This window comes from Centrocercus urophasianus, unplaced genomic scaffold (assembly GCF_019232065.1).
Source record: "Centrocercus urophasianus isolate 14NV4802_14NV808 unplaced genomic scaffold, USGS_Curo_1.0 seq_12, whole genome shotgun sequence".
Classification (NCBI taxonomy): domain Eukaryota; kingdom Metazoa; phylum Chordata; class Aves; order Galliformes; family Phasianidae; genus Centrocercus; species Centrocercus urophasianus.
Window position 1 is genome coordinate 1,062,748 of NW_024884364.1, and position 20,346 is coordinate 1,083,093.

At 48.0% G+C, this 20,346-nt stretch overlaps 1 protein-coding gene across 1 annotated transcript; it reads left to right on the plus strand.

Moving 5' to 3' along the window:
• Positions 1 to 14,633: 14,633 nt before the first annotated feature.
• On the plus strand, positions 14,634 to 15,170 carry LOC122155601 (late histone H2A.2.2-like). Its single transcript, XM_042809608.1, has one exon. The coding sequence runs from the start codon at positions 14,634 to 14,636 to the stop codon at positions 15,168 to 15,170; it is 537 nt and encodes a 178-aa protein (XP_042665542.1).
• Positions 15,171 to 20,346: the final 5,176 nt, after the last annotated feature.

The window sequence follows — 20,346 nt, forward strand, 5'->3', positions numbered from 1 at the left end:
GTTCAAATGGGCCTGTCCTGGTCCCTGTGGATGCCTTCCCTGGATGGGGAAGGGGGTTGGATGGGGGTTGGACTCGATGATCTCTGGAGGTCCCTTCCAACCCCTACAATTCTGTGATTCTGTGTGATTCTTCCCTTCCCCCTACTGTATCAACTGCACCTCTCAGCTTGGTGTCATCTTTAAACTTGCTAAGGGTGCACTCAATTCCATCATCTATGTCATTAATAATGATGTTGAGGAGCACTGGTCCCAAGACCAACCCTTGGGGAATACCACTTGTGACCGGCCTCCGTCTAGACATAGAACCGTTGATCACAACCCTGTGGCTGGAAGCAGCCAACCAATTTTTAATCCACCTAAGTACATCCTTCTAATCCATACCTCTCCAATTTAGAGAGAAGGATGTGGTGAGGGACCATGTCAAAGGCTTTGCAGAAGTCCAGTAGATGACATCCATCACCCTTCCCCTGTCCACCGATGCTGTCACTCCATCATAGAAGGCCAACAGATTGGCCAGGCATGATTTTCCCTTGGCAAAACAATACTGGTTGTCTCAGATCACCTCTTTGTCTCATATGTGCCTTAATGTAACTTCTAGGAGGATCTGCTCCATGATCTTCCCAAGCACAGACATCAGGCTCACCAACCTGTAGTTTCCTGGGTTATCCTTTCCCCCTTTCTTAAAAATGGGAGTAATGTTTCCCTTTCTCTGATCACCTAGAAAACTGGGCAATTTGAACAGGATTAATTCCTTTGTGAGAAGTTACTTTCTTGTCTCATTTATGTAAAACAGTTCTGCTGCAGAGAAAAATCACTAGTAAAAGGAATTAAATAATAATACCAAAAATCTCAGCAAAAGCTCCCTGTTCATCCAGGCCAGTCTTCCCTCACAGCTCATCTTATGATACAGGGGTGCAGCCTGCTCCTGCACCTTGGAGATTTCCTTCTTGAGAAACGTCCAGCCTTTCCGGACCCCTTTGACTGTCAGGACTGACTTCCAAGGAATTCTCCCAACCAATGTCCTAAACAGTTCAAAGTCCACCCTCCAGAATTCCAAGGAAGCAGTTTTGCTGACCCCACTCCTGTCTTCACCAAGAATAGAGAACTCTATCATTTCGTAGCCAATATGCTCAAGGCAGCTTCTGAGCACCATGTCTCCTAGTCCTTTTCTATAAACAGCAGGTCTAGCACATTGCTTCCCATGCTACGCTCTCTTACCAGCTGTTTCAAAAAGTCGTCTTCCACACACTACAGAAACCTCCTAGATTTCTTCCTTTCTGCTGTATGCTACTTCCAGCACATGTCAGGCATGTTGAAGTCCTCCGTGAGAACAAGGGCTAGCAAATGAGTGATTTCTGCCAGCTGCTCAAAGAATGCTTCATCTGTGTTTTCATCCTTGTGAGGTGGTCTATAACAGACCTCTGCCAGGATGTCAGCTTTGTTGGCCTTCCCTCTGATTCTACCCATAGGAGTTGACCTTATCAATTCCCAGCAATGAGATCTGCAACATGAAAGCATTCCCTAACAAAGAGAATCCCCACCCTCCCTACCCACCCCCCCCACCCCCCCCCCCCAACCCCCCCCCCCCCCCCCTTCTTTGTCTATCCCTTCTAAAGAGCTTAGAGTCCTTCACTGCAGCGCTCCAGTCACGAGGATGCTCCCACCATTTTTTGGTGATGTTGACTAAGACACAGTTTTCCTGCAGCACAATGGCTTCTAGCTCCTCCTGTTTGTTGGCCACGCTGCATGCATTGGTGTAGATGCACTTCAGCTGGGCTACTGGTCTCAGCCCCAGGATCTGGGGTGGTTTGGGGAGGAGAGAGCATAGGAAAGTACAGGAGTTTGGAATTAAGTAGTCCTGTCCTATGTACTATGCAAATCTCTGACTGGCCAGTATAATTGTCTGGCCTTTCTCTGTGCCTGACCAGCACAGTCATTCTTCACTTACTATTAAATTCAATTTCTAACTCTTTTCCATCTTCTTCCATTTTAGGTGTGTGCAAGGGAGTCTGAGTGACAGCGACTGCAGTGGCATCATGGGTCAGACAACCCTGTGTATGTGTCTGTGTGTGTGTGCAAGAGTGTGTGTGTGCCTCAGGATGTAATCAGAGCCTGCTACTGGAGGGACAAGGAGGAGTTCTAGTCAGCTGTGTGCATGTGTGTGTGTGTGTTTGTGTGAAGGTCCATACCAGCACCAGATGAGGGGCTTAGCCTTGGAGATTCATATATCTACCTACCAAGAAAGTAAGAGACTAGGGGCAACTGCTGGACAGACTGATTGTCTGAGTCAAGCTGCTGGAGGTGCCCCCTGAGTACACAGATGCATATGTGTTTTCTGCTAGCAAACTTTCAACCTACTCAGACAAAGACAGAAGTGGGTGGGAGGTTGTTGTTGCTGTTTGTGTTCATGAGAGCATTCTGTGCGTCTGCGTAGATCTGTGTAGCAGCCATCTATGCATTTGCATATGTGCAATTGTGGTGCATGAGTCTGTTTGCATGTGTACTGGAAATAACAAACTTCACTTCTGGTTGTACCCAGGAACAAGATGCTGCAATAATTTCACTTCTGCTGGGATGTCATATTCTGACCTCTTTAAGAAATATTTTGCACAATGTATCCAGTATAAGGTACATTTAGATTCAAACACAAGCAGAAGGATCTGTGTATAGATTAGGGATGATATTTCAGAAAAGAAGATATCAAAGACATGAATTACCTGTCTCAGGAAATGGTAAGTGTATGGCAGTTGTATGGGATTCAGTGAAGACCGGAAAATTAACCCAAAGTAGCAGGAAAAATAGAAATTGATCCAAGTTACATAGCTCTGTGCTTCTGTGACTACTGAGGCAAAAGGTGAGAGTTCACTTTTTGGTTTTACCTGCAAAATACAGATACACTGACCACCGCACAAAGTATGTTCCAGAGTGTGGTTTCTGTATAATACAATACCTCGAAAGAAAAAGTATTGCAAGATTGTGACCAAATTAAAAAAAAAAAAAATAGATAGCACGCTACATGATTTGCAATCCACTTCCATATAAACTCATGCCTTACTAAGAAGAAAGGAAAACAGAAGCACCAGCATTTCAGTCTCTGTACTCCCAAGGATAAATCTAAAGAATTTATTAATACTCGTAGGCTGCTGAAGGCAGCTGCCTAGGGGCGTTGACAACTGAAGGAAAATCTGAAGAATCTTATAACAGACAGTATCACCTTCCGGTATTCTTGGAGTCTATGGCTGCCGTGGAAAAAAAGTACTGAATTCAGAGACCCTATCACAGAATCACAGAATCACCCGGGTTGGAAGGGACCTCAAGGATCATGTAGTTCCAACCCCCCTGCCTAGCAGGGCCACCAAACACACACATTCAGATCAGGTTGCCCAGGACCCCGTCCAACTTGGCCTTAAACACATCCAAGGACGGGGCATCCACAACCTCCCTGGGCAGCCCGTTCCAGGGCCTAACCACTCTCCTTGTATAGAACTTCCCCCTAACATCCAACCTAAATCTTCCCTCCTTCAACTTGGATCCATTTCCCCTAGTCCTGCTGTTGTCAGCCCTTTTGAAGAGTTTACTCCCCTCCTGGGTGTAGGTTCCCTTCAGATATTGATAGGCTGCAATGAGGTCACCCCGCAGCCTTCTCTTCTCCAGGCTGAACAAGCCCAACTCCCTCAGCCTGTCCTCATAGGGGAGGTGCTCCAGCCCCCTGATCATCTTAGTCGCCCTCCTCAATGACAAGAGTCTCCTCCCTATGACAAGAGTCAGATAGTAAAAGCACATTCTACAACTGAAGGAATAAGTCCTTACCACCCCAACGACACTGGGCACTGTGTGATTTCCCAAGCTACCATGAATGCCATCTTCAGCATAACCATTATAATCCTGGATTGCACTTTTGTTGGGTTATCCATCTGGCTTTTGTTCTTTCAGGCTGCATAGGAGGAAACAAAAATTGCAGTCCTCAAGGGAACATGAGAATTAGTCCTGCTGCATAACTCAGGACTGTCCTGGACAGAGAGGAATGAGGCCCTCCTACCACAGTCTAAGGCAGAGCTAGTACACAGATGGTGCTGCAACAGTAGGTATTCCCCTCTTTTGGATAGCAGTGCCAAACCACCCCTATAGAATGTGCAGGGATAGCCTAATTTCAGAAAATGATTACAGTTTTCATAATCTGGGGATGACTACTCAGTAATGAAGAAGCTATAATGCACAGCTCTCTGGATGACATCCTGCAACTGCCAGGAACTGGGAGTGGCAGGCCACAGGCGTGTCATGAGATGCGTGGACAAGTAAAGAGGAAGCAAAGGGAAACTAAATGGAAAGCTGTCACAGAATATATGCTCCAGCAACAAACGCTGTGTCAAAAACAAATACTTGCAAATGCTGAAGACAAATGCTTAAGAGGAGGTAGACGAGAAAATATACTGACAAAAGGGAGGAGATGAATAGGCAGAAAGTTGGTGGATGTGACTGTGGGCATACCTGCTGTCAGCAGGCTGGAGCTGGGCAGTTGACAACCTATGTCTCAGGGACTCCAGGAGCTGCTTGAAGACTTGCTCAGCAAGGCCATGACACCAGAAACCTCCCTGCATTGCGTTGATGTAGAAGCAGTGGGCAAAGCTTTTCAACCAGAAGAAGGGAGAAGCTCATGCTTTGCCGTAGCAGCAGTGCATGGAGTCAAAGTCTCTGTAACTCATCTGCTGCTGAAGGGAGCTGTTGATTGAACTGTTGATTGAACCCCTGGCCTTGCAGCACTGTCCTTTCCTAACTGGTCCTTGGTTGCTGAGGAGAGCTGAGAGGGCAAATCCCAGTGGAACAGCCCAATAAGTTCCTCTCCAGGCCAGGCCCCCTGGTGACCCTGGGCTGGGCTGCCAAGACTGCTACGGAGGGAAAGCTACCAGCCCTGGGCTGGCAGTGAGCAATATGGTTGGGATGGGGTGAGGGAAACACTGTCTGAGCGTGGTGTGCACTCTGCATGTCCTGGCCCTTGGCACAACCGATGGCATGGGGCCTTCTGGAGCTGGCTTGTTCCTGAGCTGCACCCTTACCAAAGCCCAACGCTTGGTCAGAAGTAGCAGGCAGCTCTTGTGGTAGAGATCCAGCACCCTGGGACTTGCAAGATGACTGGAGAGAGACAAGGAGATTTGCAGCATGGGGCTAGGTTTCCAACTTGGCAGCTCTCTGCAGTCTTTAAAACTTTTCTTCGACTTCTTTGTTTACGACAGCCTGATTCTGATATGCCACCTTTTGTCTGATTCAAAGTACATTTTGAGTAATATCTCCTTCATTGATATGTTTAATATGCAGCAAAAAGATGCTATAAATACGACTTCCAGGGGATTTAATGATACTGAGTTGTGATTGAGAGTTCAATCTCCTCACCCTGCTAAAGAGCAAGAACTCAGTCAGTTGAGCTCTGATCTTTAGACACCAACTGTGAGAGTGTGTGTCCAAGTCACTATAGCTGTTTTCAACAAGTAGCACTAGTTGACAATTAGCTGACATGTGGCATTGATTGAAATTGCAGTCTCAATGAGCTAGAGAAGAAGTGCAAGAGGATCAAGGTAATTCCAGCATGCTCAGCACTACAAAATGGGTGGAAAGGGGCATACTTCTCAAACTCCTGGATCATCTATCCAAAGCTGGGTTTTCAATTCTCTCCTGTTCTAAATTTTTATTAAAATAGCCAGTTATCTAAAAATGACAGTGTTTTATAAATAAACAAAAGAAATGCTGTCTAGCTGGAGCACCTCCCCTATGAGGACAGGCTGAGGGAGTTGGGCTTGTTCAGCCTGGAGAAGAGAAGGCTGCGGGGTGACCTCATTGCAGCCTATCAATACCTGAAGGGAACCTACACCCACGAGGGGAGTAAACTCTTCAAAAGGGCTGACAACAGCAGGACTAGGGGAAATGGATCCAAGTTGAAGGAGGGAAGATTTAGGTTGGATGTTAGGGGGAAGTTCTATACAAGGAGAGTGGTTAGGCCCTGGAACGGGCTGCCCAGGGAGGTTGTGGATGCCCCGTCCTTGGATGTGTTTAAGGCCAAGTTGGACAGGGTCCTGGGCAACCTGATCTGAATGTGTGTGTTTGGTGGCCCTGCTAGGCAGGGGGGTTGGAACTACATGATCCTTGAGGTCCCTTCCAACCCGGGTGATTCTGTGATTCTGTGTGATTCTGTGAAAGTAAAGCTGTTTCGTATGTTGCAGTCTCCGGGGCCTGCCTTTGCCTTTCGTTTTTCCTGCATTTGGCATACATGATTGCTTTGAAACGATATTCCTGTGACAAAACTGCTCACCTGAGTTTTCTTTGTCATGATTGTAAAGTATCATCATCCAGCAAAGGGAGGTTGTTCCACTGTTCTGCTGCTTGATCTTTGGGAGGGTTCTGACTGACACCTGAATTACACTTACTTGGTTACTGAATTACACACAGTTTGGCGCTGCTCAGACAGTGACCATATCTTTTTTCCTCATGCTATCTCTTTGTACAACAGAGAAGTATTTGCCCGAGGTTGAACTGAGCGAAAGAAGAATATTCTTGCAGTGATGTTATTTGCTAAGTTTCACAATGATTTGATAGCACCTGCAGAAATGACGCCAGCAGTAGATAGGGGTTATGTTTGTCCTCAGGTAACAAGTGGTCATGTTGGAAGCTTCCCTAATTATGAGAAGGTTTTTCTCTCCCATGAAGATAGATTTCTGTTATTCTGATCTCAAAGTGGACAAGAAAGGCTTTGTTCTACCTTACCCAAGAGGGACAAATATTAGGTGAGACAGACCTGTTTTTCCACATGAGCACTGAACAAAACAAACACCACATCCTTTTGCTCTGTTCCAGCCATCAACGAGCTGCTTCTGTACTCCCGACAAGGCAGGTTTCAAAGACACTGCTACCTACAAATACTCCTAATAGAGTGGAACTGGGATTTTACTGTTGGGGGACATTAAAATAGTCTTTGGTTTCAAATAATCCTGAAAAGGAACTGCAGCGTGAGCATACCACACTCAAATATATGATACATTCTGAGCTGGTAGCTTTTGATTGTAGAGATCTCGCCTCCTCTCTGAGTGGTGGAAATGAACCACAACAGGATTTGAAGTTGGGAGCTAACAATTGTGAAATATTTGCATTTCAGACGGCTTTTTATTTTCTCAATCCTGAACAGCATAGGCTGCTTTTCAGAAGGCAATCCTGAGTAAGACTCATTCACACAGGAATTAGAGCATTAGAAGCAGACTGGTATGTCTGTAAGACTGGTTGATCTCACAAGCAACATCCTGCACATCTTAGCTTTTTGAACATTCAAACATTGCTCTAAAAAAAGCCTGTTCCAAGTCAAATTATACACTTCTGCATCAAACTGGGAGAGCGGTAACAGAGGTGACTAACCTTTCTGTATCCATGGAGCTAGTCTGCACCGCATGGGGTTAATTAAAAGACAGTGTTTTGTATGAAATTTCAGTGTAAGAAATTTTAGTTATTATCTTGACCAACAGCATATATTGACATCAGTTTCTGAAAAAAATGACAAAACCTAACAGGAGGAGGAAGGACATGCTGAAGTTGAGGTGAGGGAGGGACTGCCTGTTACAGTTTGAAACATCAGCCAAGAAACATCCTTTTTCCTTGCTCACCTTTCAGGATGAGAAGGTTATGTTAATGTATAAAGTCTGCCTATTTTTGTGCCAGGGCCAAGCCACCATAAGAATGATAACAAGACTCACTGGAATAATGTGCGCCAGGTATGTTCAGAGATCAGTCTAACTGCGATTGCTGACATTGATTCTAACTGGGTGGAAATATTCATAGGTATTGATTTTGCTCTACCTTTATTGGCCTTCTCTCTTCCTCATCGGCTCTAAGACAAAGCAAATACAATTTCCCAACTTTCCCATTCTCCAAATATTCTTCCTATTTGAATAAGAGACCGTTCATCCAAAGACATAAGTAGGCATGTGTGGCATTTATCTAGCAACTGCTTCACTTTTGAGATTCTAGCAGACTCTTAGAGAGAAAATTTTTAAGTGGCATGGGTTCATTTGAAAAGGGAGGTGGGCACCTCAGACATTCCATCATTCCAGAAACTGCTGCCCTTGGTCTCCAGCTTTCTGAATGCACTTGTGAAAAAATCTTGGCAGGGGACATGCATGTGTACCACTCCCATCTAAAGCAGCTATTTGCAGGACAAGCTGGGGCAGAGCTAGTCTTGTACTGCCAAGGACTCCTCCAGGTCTCCCTTGGCAGTCAGACACTGAGAACTGCTAATGAAGTAGTCTGGGTTTGCAGTCTCAGCTGAGCTGGATGAAGTAGAGGTACTGGGACCCTTGACTGCTGGAGACAAAGTGAATGGGCATCTTGTAGTATAACAAGAACTTGGATATGTGACAAATTTACATTGTGCCTGAATCTCAGTGGCTTATTTGGGACTTTAATTCTGCTCGTTTCACTTTCAGATGAAAAAAAGGGCATATTTTTTCAGGATTCAAGTAGGAATGTTCATACATCTGCGTGCTTTACACCACCTGGAATTAGCTGGAATCTAAAACTAAATCAAAACTAGTAGAGATCAAAGGATGACGCTTTTTAACCTTGTATTAACGCGTGCTTTTAGGAGATGCTTCCTGTTATTTATTTATTCGGCTCACCTTGACATCATTTTCTGAGCTTTTCTGGTGTGTGGAATCTTGGGTGCTGCAGCAGGGGGAACTGATGGGAAACATAGGTAAAATGAAAGTAGTAAAGATGGACGCACTAGATTATTCTTAGTTTTCTTCCAGAAAAGAATCAGTCTTAATTTATAAATGTACACATGGAGGAGTAGCTTTTTAAAATGAAAGCAACTGCAGAGGTGTAGAATGAAATTGAAAAATCAAAGAAAACAAGATAAATTTACTGACTAGAAGCTGTACTCTAAAATTTTATGCTTTGCTCCCCAGATATATTAAAAATAATATGATTTCTGCTATATTTGTTATAGGAAAGCTGAATGTGAATCCTTCTGGAAGTGGAAGAAGACTTCTGTCTTAAGCAAAACTCATTTTTCTCTCATACCTACAAGTGCCAAGGTATGTGTGTCCCGGTAATCTGGAAAGGAACAGTATTGCTGCACAAGAGAGATGCTGAGGTCCCTTCCAACCCTGGCCATTCTGTGATTCTGTAATTCATTGCCTGACAGAAAAGCCTGCCTGCATGCCCCTCCATTCCCCTTGCAAGGAAGCTGTAGGCCACCATGATGCTTGCTTTCAGTCTCCTCTTCTCTAGGCTGAACAAACCAATGGCCTCAGCCAGTCTTCATACATCTTGGTCTCTGTACATCTCATCTTGCTCATCTTCACAGGCTTCCTCTGGGCACCCTCTAATAGTATTATGTCCTTCTGATACTGTGGCACCCAAATTTGAGCACAGTGGCTTGAGGTGAAGCTGCACCAGCACAGAGCAGGGTAATCCCTTCCCTCGTCCATCTGACTGTGCTGCTGGGTTTGATTCACCCCAGGGCAGAATTGGCCTTTTTGGTTGTCAGGGCACACTGCTGATTCAGATTCAACTTCCTGTCAACCAGAATCCCCAGATCCTGTTCCATAGGGCTGCTCTCCAGCCTTTCAACTCTTGGTCAATCCATTTTCAGCTTTATGTGGTTGTTTACGCTTAAAATGGATCTAGAATATAATTCACCTAGCCATACTTTAAGAGACATTTTATGCATCTGACCATAGAAAGAGCAAGGCAGAAAGGCAAGAAAATCTTGGAACACAATCTGTGTACCTTCACAGTGCTGTCTCCTCCATGAAAGGGGGCTGAAATTCTGACATCTCGAAAGTGTCATCATATCCATCTGCTCCTGGGAGGAACACTAAGAGCACTTGACCTTAACGTTGTAAGAGATCTCTCTGTGGTTTTAGTGTGGGGAAAATGCTAAAAAACAAAAAACAAAAAACAAAAAAAAAAAAAAACCACAGATAGATAGAAAGATAAAGTGAAAGACAAAGCAAATTGGTTAGAAGTTTGAGTGAAGTCACTAGCTTTGAGGCCAGAGTGTTGGCGTTCCCTGACCTGATGTATTTATGTGAGAGAGAAGGAAATGAATTTTTAAAATAAGCATTTTCTTCTTCCATGTATCCTACTTATAACTGCCTGTAGAATAGACATCAGCCACTGGGAATCTCATAAAGGAAATGAGCTGTCCATGGGTGGTGCTCTCAGTGAGCACCTGCTGCCACCTTCTGCTTGTTAGGGCATCTAGAGGTATCAGATGTTCGCGTGTGGCAAAGTTTTTCCTCAAAACCATAACTGAGGGTGTCAACAGAGTTATGGTTCTTGTTTGATTGTTTGTTTGTTTGTTTTCCAGAATGATTAGTAGAAGAGGAAGTCTTAACTCTTATGCCCCAGATTGGATGGGATTTTGTTTTCGCGGAGCAAGTGTTCAGGTTCCAGCTTTCTTTTCAGAGAAGCAGCACTGCTGCTGTCTCCCTGTAGTGCTTTTTACTTACTCTGAACCTACTTTTTGACAAATAAGTGGACTCAGTTCTATGTGAGCTGAGGCAAAAGCAAAGTTTCAGACTTCTATCTTCCCAACAGTTATACACTAGTGATATCCTTAATAGGCAGAAGATCTTTGTGGAAAATCAAGAACGTTTTTTCAAGTTCTGTTGTTGCATAAGAAAACTCCTGCCAAATTTAGTCTTTCACCTGAGCTGCTTGGATAGTAAAATCTTAGGAATATTGACTATTACTTGTAGAGGTAGGTTTCTGTTTATCAGTATGCTAAGGAAATCTAGGAAATAAAACCCAATGTAAGTTGAGGATATTGCCATCCAAACATTAAGTTAAGAACTGTCTGTTGCTCAAGAGACTATCGTGTATATCAGAGGCCTTGATTCATGGTCTTCCCTAGAGGTAGCCTGAAAGGATGGAAAGCAACCACCATCTTTGACGGAAACAGCCTCTGTATTTCATCAAGCTGCCATGAACATTTCCAGAGGTATCAAGAAATCCCTTTATTTGTGTGAGAATACACACGGAGCAGCCACGCCAGGCTGTGCTGTCCTTGCCCACGGATGCCATCCCACTCCAGCCCGGCCAGCACTCAGCTCGGGACCGCTACGAAGCCCGCGGGCCGGGGATCGCGGTGCCGTGCCCGCAGGCCGGGGCCCCGGACGCCGCTTTGAAAGGCGCAGCACGGATCGGCGCTGCGGACGGAGCCCCAGGAGGTACCGACTGCCGCCGCCCCGCACCTCCCCGCTCCCTCGGGCAGCCCCGGCCGCGGCCGCCGCCGAGCGAGGGGGAGGCAGAGGAGGAGGCGCGAGGAGGAGGGCAGGAAGCCGTTGCCGGGGCGGCGCGCGGCTGGGGCGGGCGCTGTGCGGGTGGCAGCCCGTTAGAACGCGTGCCGTTGATCTCATCCTAGTCCTGCTCAGTGGCATCATCTGTTTGAACAGGAGCGAGGTGATGAGCAGCTTCTCGATAGGGTTGGCATTTGCTTTACAGAATCGAAATCCGCTGCCTCTGTAAGTCTTTGCCTCTTACTACCACTAGGTGGTACCCTTAGCGAGCATTTCCCCTTCTTCTGCGAAGTCCAGTTTAATACTCAACTGCAAAGTTTCTGAATTGATCAAATCTGCACTTTTCTCACAAACAGTACAGGGCCAGGATGCTGGCGCTGGCTGCTAGTGACTGCTAGTAGTAGACTCAAGTGAACAAAGCTGAAGGTGTGTTCAGTATATCAAGCCCAGTACAAAGGCAAGTATACACTGCATCACTTGCACTGCTCTTACGGTGGGCAGGAAGGGGAAGGAGGGGATTTACTCCCCCAGTCTCCACGCAGAGGTTTAGGGATGCAGAGTTCAGGGACCTGAGAAATACAAGGATCCTGACAGCTCTAGTGCTCTCTAGAGCACCGTTGGGACGCGTGCCGTTGCTAGCGGCTTGCTTGCTGCCTTGACGCCGCTAAGCACGGCTGCCTGCCGCACCCGGAGCCGAGCCGACGCCGCGCTGCCAGGTGGGGAAACGGGCCGGGCGGGCGGGGAGCGCTTCGAGCCGAGCAGCGCCGGGCTCTGCCGTCCTCCCGAGTGCCGGCACTGCCTCCGGCATTAAGGCGACCGGCAGCTTTCTTCGCTGCCCGCCTGCTTCGGCCGTTGAGCGACAGAAGACGCGGCGCTGGGGCACGGCGCGAGGAGGCCGAGCCTAATCTCCGTCCCGTGTCCTCCTCCTGCGCTCTTTTTCATGGAAAGCTGTGCCAGCTTCTGCAAACGTACAGCCTCCTGAAAAAGTAAGTGTGGTAAACCCGTAATTTTGTCAGTACGGGCAAGATTGTAACCGACAGCTCACAGAAAATAAACATGGGAGGGAGTGGGCTGAAAGAAAGATGCAGAACCACAGAAGTTGCAAGAAAATAACTTGTGATTATATTTCTTTGGGGGGCAGAATGGCGAGGCCAGACTGTTTTCAGTGGTGAGTGGAGACAGGACGAGGGGAAACGGCTGGAAACTGCAGCATAGGAAGTTCTGCACAAATGTGCGCAAGAACTTCTTTACAGTGAGGTGACGGAGCACTGGAACAGGCTGCCCAGGGAGGTGGTGGAGTCTCCTTCTCTGGAGATGTTCAAGACCTGCCTGGATGCCTACCTGTGCGACCTGGTGTAGGGAACCTGCTTTGGCAGGGGGGTTGGACTTGATGATCTCTGGAGGTCCCTTCCAACCCCTACAATTCTGTGATTCTGTGATTCTGTGATTCTTCCCACCTAGATATAACAGAGTTGAACAGAGAGAGCTTGTGAAACAAGAGATCTTGAAGGCAAAGCACAACGGCAGGGAGAAGCTCAGCCTCGGATAGGTGTACATGGCCGCAGCCAGCAGGCGGGCATGAAGACGCTAGCAGAGACACAGGCCAAAGAGCAGCAAGACCACCTCAGCTCTGGAGCAGCCAGAGCGCCTGAAAATGTGACAAGCACCAGGTACCACAGACACGCACTCAGGGGAGAGACCCCTTCACCAGGGGCTGTTCCCCACGCACGGGGTCCCCTCCCCAGGTGTCACAGTTTTATGACTTTTGGCTATCAGTATTCCACACCATAACATCGTGTAATGCACTGGGGGTTTGACTTTTAATGCTCAGTTCTGAATATTTGTCTGACGGAGAAGAACTACATTTCCCAAGGAGGCTTTGCGGTCAGCGAGGAGATATAACTGTGTGCAAGGTCACCTGATCCTTCTTCTTTGCCTGCTCTATTCCATCTGCACTTCTCCATTTGCAATTTGCCGTCTGCTGTTATCCATCTGCTCAACTGGACTGGACCTTTCACCTCAGCGTTGTGACAAGACCTACCTACCTGACAAACTCTCTATCTCACTCATTGTATTTTGCTGATTGCTAAACGACATTGCTCGACGTCGGATTGTTGCTGCTGTTTTCAGTTGCTTTGGAGTTGATGCAGGTGAAGAAGAGCATAGAAAGAAGAAGGATGAGGTGACCTTGCATACAGTTATATCTCCTTGCTGACCGCATAGCCACCTGGGGAAACGTAGTTCTCCTCTGTCGGACAAATATTTGGAACTGAGCATTACAAATAAAACCCCCAGTGCATTACACGATGTTACCGTGTGTAATACTGATAGCCAAAAGTCATAAAACAATGACATGGGTCACGGAACCGGGCCAAAGAGGCGGTAAACCGTTGACACCAGGCGGAGGGACCCCAGCCGCGCCCACACGCAAGGGGATCCCTCGAAAACTCGAGGGCTAAGCCCCATCCCACCTGCACGCACGGGGTCCCCTCCCCAGCCGGAGGGCATCCCAGTTTCACAGAATCACAGAATCACAGAATCACTGAATCACTGAATCTCAGAATCACATTCACTTGCTGGCAAGGGGAACCCTGGAAAACTCAAGGGCTAAGCCCCATCTCACCTCCACTGGGAAAAGGACTCCCTTCTCCCGGCATCCTTTTTTTTTTCGTCCACAGGAGGCTGTGCATTGTGGTCTGCCGTTTTCATTATCCTCACTACTTCTTCTCCTGTTGAACGATGATTAAGAAGACAAGTCGAACAGAACGCAGCTGGCACGTCTGCAGGAACACCTGGAAAATAAAAAATTTGGCTCACCTGAGATGTTCCACTCTTCTTTGCCCCCCAGAATGCTGGCAGTGGATAATTAGGAAAAAAAAATTAAGGGTAGAGGAGAGTTCAGAATTCGCTTTAACTATTAGCGTTGTCGCTTGGCATTGTACAGTTATACACTGGGAAAGGCACTGACATGGGAAAATGGTAGAAGGTGGGTGCAGAGGCCATCCCTGAGCTCATTCCAAGTGGCAGGGCCAACGGGGATGATGTCACAAGCAGGGAGGTGCGATCACAGAGGAGGTCCCAGCACACAAGAGGTGCTCTGGTTCCCACTGGGCTGGTGAGTGAAGGGTCTCACCGTGCAGTGGAGAAGACCTGAGCTGAAGCCCTTCCTGAGGGAAACTCAGCCAGCTTGGGGAGATCCTTGCCAGAGCACTTGGGGCCACCCTGCCACAAACACCTCTATACTGGGCTGGTAGGGACACAACAGACAGAAAACATCAGCAAGGGCCAGCAAATACTTCAAGAGGAGGCAGGAAAGGCAGACAGAGGCACGGGAAGATCGGGTTGTGCAGCATGGAGAGACCTATGGGAGGAAGCAGCACACCCGAAGCAGAGGGGGTCTGCACTGTGCCCGAGCAAAAGAGGGAGCCTGAGGCGACGTGCTCTGGGGAGCCTTCCACCAGCCGGGAAGCAAAGGCCAAAAAGAGTCGCTCCTCCCGCTCCTCCCGGGCTGGGCTGCTCTTCCCTGTGAGCCTCACAGACAGGCAGCTACGCAGAGGTCAGTTTGCTGAACGCTTTGGAGCCAGCGCTCCTGTCTACCTGGCTGCTGTGCTACAGTGGGTGACGCACAAAACCATGGACGTGGCTGGGAGGATTTCTAAGAAGAGCAACCAACAGTGCATCTCTCCATGCCACTTGCAGATGGCTGTGAAGAGCAGCTCTGTACTCAAGCACCTTCTGGGAAGTGGGCCCAAGCGCCGTGGCAGGGCTATCCCACAAAGCCAGCGGATGGCCTCACCCTCCAAAAGGAAGCAGACTAAGAGGAGGAAGAGAAGCCACAGGCGACAGGCTGCACCTGCTCGCGCCACTGCTGCTGTCACTGTCAAGTGAAAGCAGAAACTCCTGTCCTATATGGGCATGGCAAGGGCTGTCTCATTCGCCAAATTATCCACTGTGGTCTATAACAGTTGAATAAAAGTCCTTGCACTACCATATTGTGCTGGAGCATGCCTTGCAGGTGTTAGGCAACAACATGGGGAGAGCAAGGCCAAGGGACCACAACTGCCTGTCACACAGGGGCAGAAGGCACCCTGCCAGTGGACTGGTTTGTTAAACAGTGACACCTGGTAGTGTCACAGTGGGGAAGATCCTGTAGAAGACTTGCTTAGGACCCCTGACTGCCTTCTGCCATTTTGCCAGCAGCTGAGCCTCCAAGGCCTTCCTGCTGCTTTGCCTTCCCTATGCGGATGGTTCCTGTACAGGAGGCTAAGCATGACTTCCAGAGAAAGAGAAGAAGGGAGAGGGAGATAGGGAGGGAGGGGGAGAAGGGGAGAAGGACAGGAAGAGAGACAGAGAGAGGAAAAAGCAGGGAGAGAGGAATAGAAAGGAGGTGTGGGGGGGAGAGGGACAGAGATAGAGGGAATGAGAGGGAGGGACAAGGAGAGTGAGGGAGGAAGGGTGAGACAGAATAGGGAGAGGGAGAAGGAGAGCGAGGCAGAGACAGAGTGGAGGAGGAAGGGAGAGAGAAGGAGACGGAGATAGAGAAGGAGAGGGAGAAGGGGAGAAAGAGTGGAGGTGGACAGGGATAGGAGGGGTCCTTGTGCGGATTGTGGAAGTACACCTGAAGTGCAGAACAACCACAGTGAGATGTGACGTACAGAAGGTACCATACCTTTCTTGGGTTCTCCCCAAATATACCGAACCAGTCAAGGACAAAGGTATACACTGTGAGAGAGATGGGGTTCAGTTCTGCCTCAGCTGTCAATGAATGGCCCCATAACCACTGTGGTGATTGCTCTGATCACAGTGTTGCAAATGCTTGTCTTCTCCAGCAAGTCTTCCAGTATTCCTGGTTTTCTTAAAGCCTAAGCTTAGAAAAACTAAGCGTTACTGGCTTTCATAGTGCCACGTCAAAGCAAGTTTTCTGTGGTGATACACTGATAGGAAATCTACATCCATGAAACCGTATTAGTACTCAATGGCCAGAGCCAGAATACCTGTGCACAGTGTCACTCCAAAACGTCCTCTGTAACGGCATCACTTGTTTGAGTCCATTAAGCGTATCATGTTGCTCTTTCACTTAGAACTTCACTAAAAGGTGCAAAGAAGCATTTTTTCACAAGTCTTTCTAGTGCAAAAGAGTTCTTCTCCGTCTGACAAACATTCAGAACTTGAGCATCAGAAGTCAAAACCCCCAGCGCATTACATGATGTTATGGTGTGGAATACTGATAGCCAAAAATCATAAAACCATGACATTGGACACGGAACTGGGCCAAACCAGCCTGTCAACCGTTGACACCAGGCACCCCAGCTCCACCCGTATGCAAGGGGAACCCTTGAAACCTCGAGCGCTAAGCCTCATCTCTCCTCCACGCACGGGGTCCCCTCCTCAGGTGGAGGGCTCCCTTCTCCCCGCATCCTTTTTTTTTCCCTCCACAGGTAGCTCTGCATAATGGTCTGCTTTTTCATCATCCTCCCTACTTCTTATCCTTTTGAAGAACGTGTAAGAAGACAAGCTGTGCACAAAGCAGCTAGCATATCTGCAGGAGCACCTGGAAAATAAAAAATCTGGCTCACCTGAGATGTTCCGCTCTTCTTTGTATCCTGGAAAGCAGGCTGGAGGGGTATGGAGCTTCTGGTCTCCCCCCACCTGCAAGAGATTTCATGCACTGCCAGTGTGCAGCCCCCATCCAAGCAGCACCACCCAGGGAAACCTCAGCCTCAGCCAAGAGCTGGGGGAAAAACAGGGGCTCAAAAGCTGAGCGGGGCCCTGGGGGACAGAGAACTGGGTTGGGGGCACTGGGGGGTTTCACTACATGCTGTGTCCCACTGACACTGCGTTTAGCGGGACTGAGAACATCACACTGTTGTGCAGCTTCTGCCATTCCTTGCTCACAACCTCCAGCAGCACCCAGCTGCATCATTGCATCATCATTGCCAGTGGGGGACGGCAGGCAAGATGCACTTGCCCCCAGGATGCTGTGCCCCCAGGCAGCCCCTACCCTCGCTGGAGCAGGGAGGTGCCCCACAGCAGGAAGCAGCACCAGGACCCCAACTGCTGTTAGGAAGCAAGAGCTGCTGTCATCCCAGCACCCTTGCACCACTGCTCCCCTTTCCTCTCTGTTCCCATTGCAGCTGCTTCATTTTTATTGTTTTGTGTCATGTACCCACAAAGAGTCCTTCTGGAGTTGACTCTAGAGAAATAATCACGCTTTTATACAATCATTACCACTGTACCTCACTGCGCCATGTTTTGCATTCCACTTGTTCCGAAGCCCAGGCTCCAGAATTGACCAAAATGAGGCCATATCGATCCTGCATCAGGAAAAACATTCTTTATCAACAACAGACATCCCTCCCTCATCTGCTTGCTAACAACTGCACAGTACACAAAGGTGGGAGAAACACCCAGTGTGTTCCTGCTTTGCTTCTGTGCTAGCTTCAGCTGTCAAAGTCTAAGAAGTGATCGGTCCAAGGCCACTTAATTTTATTCACGTTGCATACAATTTCTTTGGAAGACTGGTAAATACAAGTCTGTTCGCTGCCTAACAGGGTTCTGAGATGCAGAATAGTTCTGGGTAAGAATTATTTGCCCATGAAGGACAGGCGCACCTCTCAAGCCCGTGCGGGTCTCTCTGCATGACATCTCTTCCTTCTATTGCATCAACTGCACCACTCAGCTTGGTGTCACCATCAAAGTTGCTGAGGGTGCACTTATCCCACTGCCTGTGTCACTGATAAAGATGCTGAAGAGCACCAGTTCCGAGACAGAACCCTGGGGATACCACTCATGACTGGCCTCCACCTGGACATAGAGCCATTGGCAACAACCCTCTGGCTTCAACCTTCCAGCTGAATCTTTGACCACCAAACAGCAAAGCCTTCAAACCCCTCTCTCTCCAATTTAGAGATGAGGATGTGATGTGAGTCCCACGTCCCAGAGGTCTTGCACAAGTCCCGATAGGTGGCATCAGTTGCTCTTCTTTTGCCCACCTGCTGCCAATCTGTCGTAGACAGCCACCATTTTAGTCAGGCACAGTATGCCCTTGGTAAGGCTGTGCTGCCTGTCTCAGATCACGTTTCAGAACTCATTTTCAGATTTCTCAGATCTCATTTCAGAATGAATCTGAAGCTGAGATACATGACAAAAGGATTGCATTTAAGGGTCTTTGTGAAGACCAAGATAAATTCCTGAAAAGTTTTCAAGGTTTCAGGCATTAGAAATTTGCAAGGAAAGTGGAACTAGCTTACCGGCATTCTCATGGCTTGTGAACAATGTTGGATTTCCAGGAAGATGGGCCTACATCCCGTTCTCCATCCATACAAACTGCAACATCCAAAATGATCCAAGAATATTGGGGAAGGCAGCATCAAGAGTCTTGCTAAAGCTGAGGTAAAAGAGAAAGGCAGCTTTGTTCATACTCCATTCACCTCCAATTGCCAAACAATGATTTGCATTCTGTTTCCATCTACTCCCTGTTCTCACCCTTGCTGGGTCCCTCTGATGGAGGTCTTCTCCTGTCCTGTCCACTCCATTTGTGCTTTTCTCCTTTCTCCATGTTCTGACCTCTCTGGTGAAAATCTTTTTGGCTGTGGCCCCTCACTTCATGACATCTTCCCTTTCAGCCTCTGAGAATCTCTCTAGGCATCCACTCACAGCCTCAGGTACTAGGTGCCCATTAATCCAGACCAAAAGCACACAGGGTTTTTACATGTAGCTGGCCCTTGTGCACACTTTATTTCTACATGCTAAGGACGTAGGAAACAGCATATATTCACTTCCATGTTCAGGAAAGCCAATCTCAGAACAGGCTTCCGTCCATCTTGTAACTGATGCATCTTCTCTGTAAGGCTCTTGAAACAAACTCTGGCATGCAGATATTGCCAGCTTCCTGAGCTGCTCCTCGTAAGTTTTGTGCTCCAGACCCCTCACCAGCTTCGCTGCCCTTCTCTGAACACGCTCCAGGGCCTCCATGCCTTTCTTGCAGTGAGGGGCCCAAAAGCGAGCACAGTACTCCAGCTGCAGCCTCAGCAGGGCTCAGAACAGAGGGATGGTCACTTCCCTGCTCCTGCTGGCAATTTCTGGCTATTTCTGATACAAGCCAGGACGCCATTGGCTTTCACGGCCACCTGGGCACACTGCTGGCTCACGTTCAGCCCAGCACGGACCAATACCCCCAGGTCTGTTTCCTCTACACCCACTCTGCTCCAGACCTATAGCGCTGCCTGGGGTAGTTTTGGCCAAAGTGGAAAATCAAGGATTTCCTTTGTGTGGCCTCACCCCACACAGCTAGGATATGACGGGCTGGATGAGATCTGATGCCAGTCCTACTCAGTGGCATCATCTGTTTGAAAAGGAAAGAGGTTATGAACAGCTTCTCGATAGGATTGGCATTTGCTTTACAGTCTCTAAACCTGCTGCCTCTGAAAGTCCTTGCCTCTAGTTACTACCACTAGATGGTACCCTTAGCGAGCATTTCCCTTTACTCTGCGGAGTCCAATTTAATATTCTGACCGCAAAGTTTCTGAATTGATCAAGTCTGCACTTTTCTCACAAATAACACAGAGCCAGGTTGCTGATGCTGGCTGCTGGCTGCTAGTAACAGTTGACTCAAGTGAACAAAGCTGAAGGCGTGTTCAGTATATCAAGCCCAATACAAATGCAAGCATTCATAGAATGACTGAATGGCTTCAGTTGGTAGGGACGACAAAGCCTACCCAGTTCCAAGGCCACTGCCATGGGCAGGTCTGCCACCCACAAATCAGGCCGCCCAGGGCCCCATCCAACTAGACCTTGAACACCTCCAGGGAATGGGCACCCATATCTTCTCTGGACAACCCATGGCAGTGCCTCTGTGGAGTTAAACCAGTTCTCCACAGAGTTCTCCACTGACTGAGAGAAAACATTGCTTCATAATGTCTAATCGAAACCTACCTTCTTTTTGCTTAAAGAAAAAAAAACTATCCCTGTCCTCTCACTGCACTCTGATAATGAGTCCCTCTCCATCTTTCCAGTAGGTCCTGGAAGGGCACAATGAGAAAGCCAGAGCCTTCTCTTCTCTAAG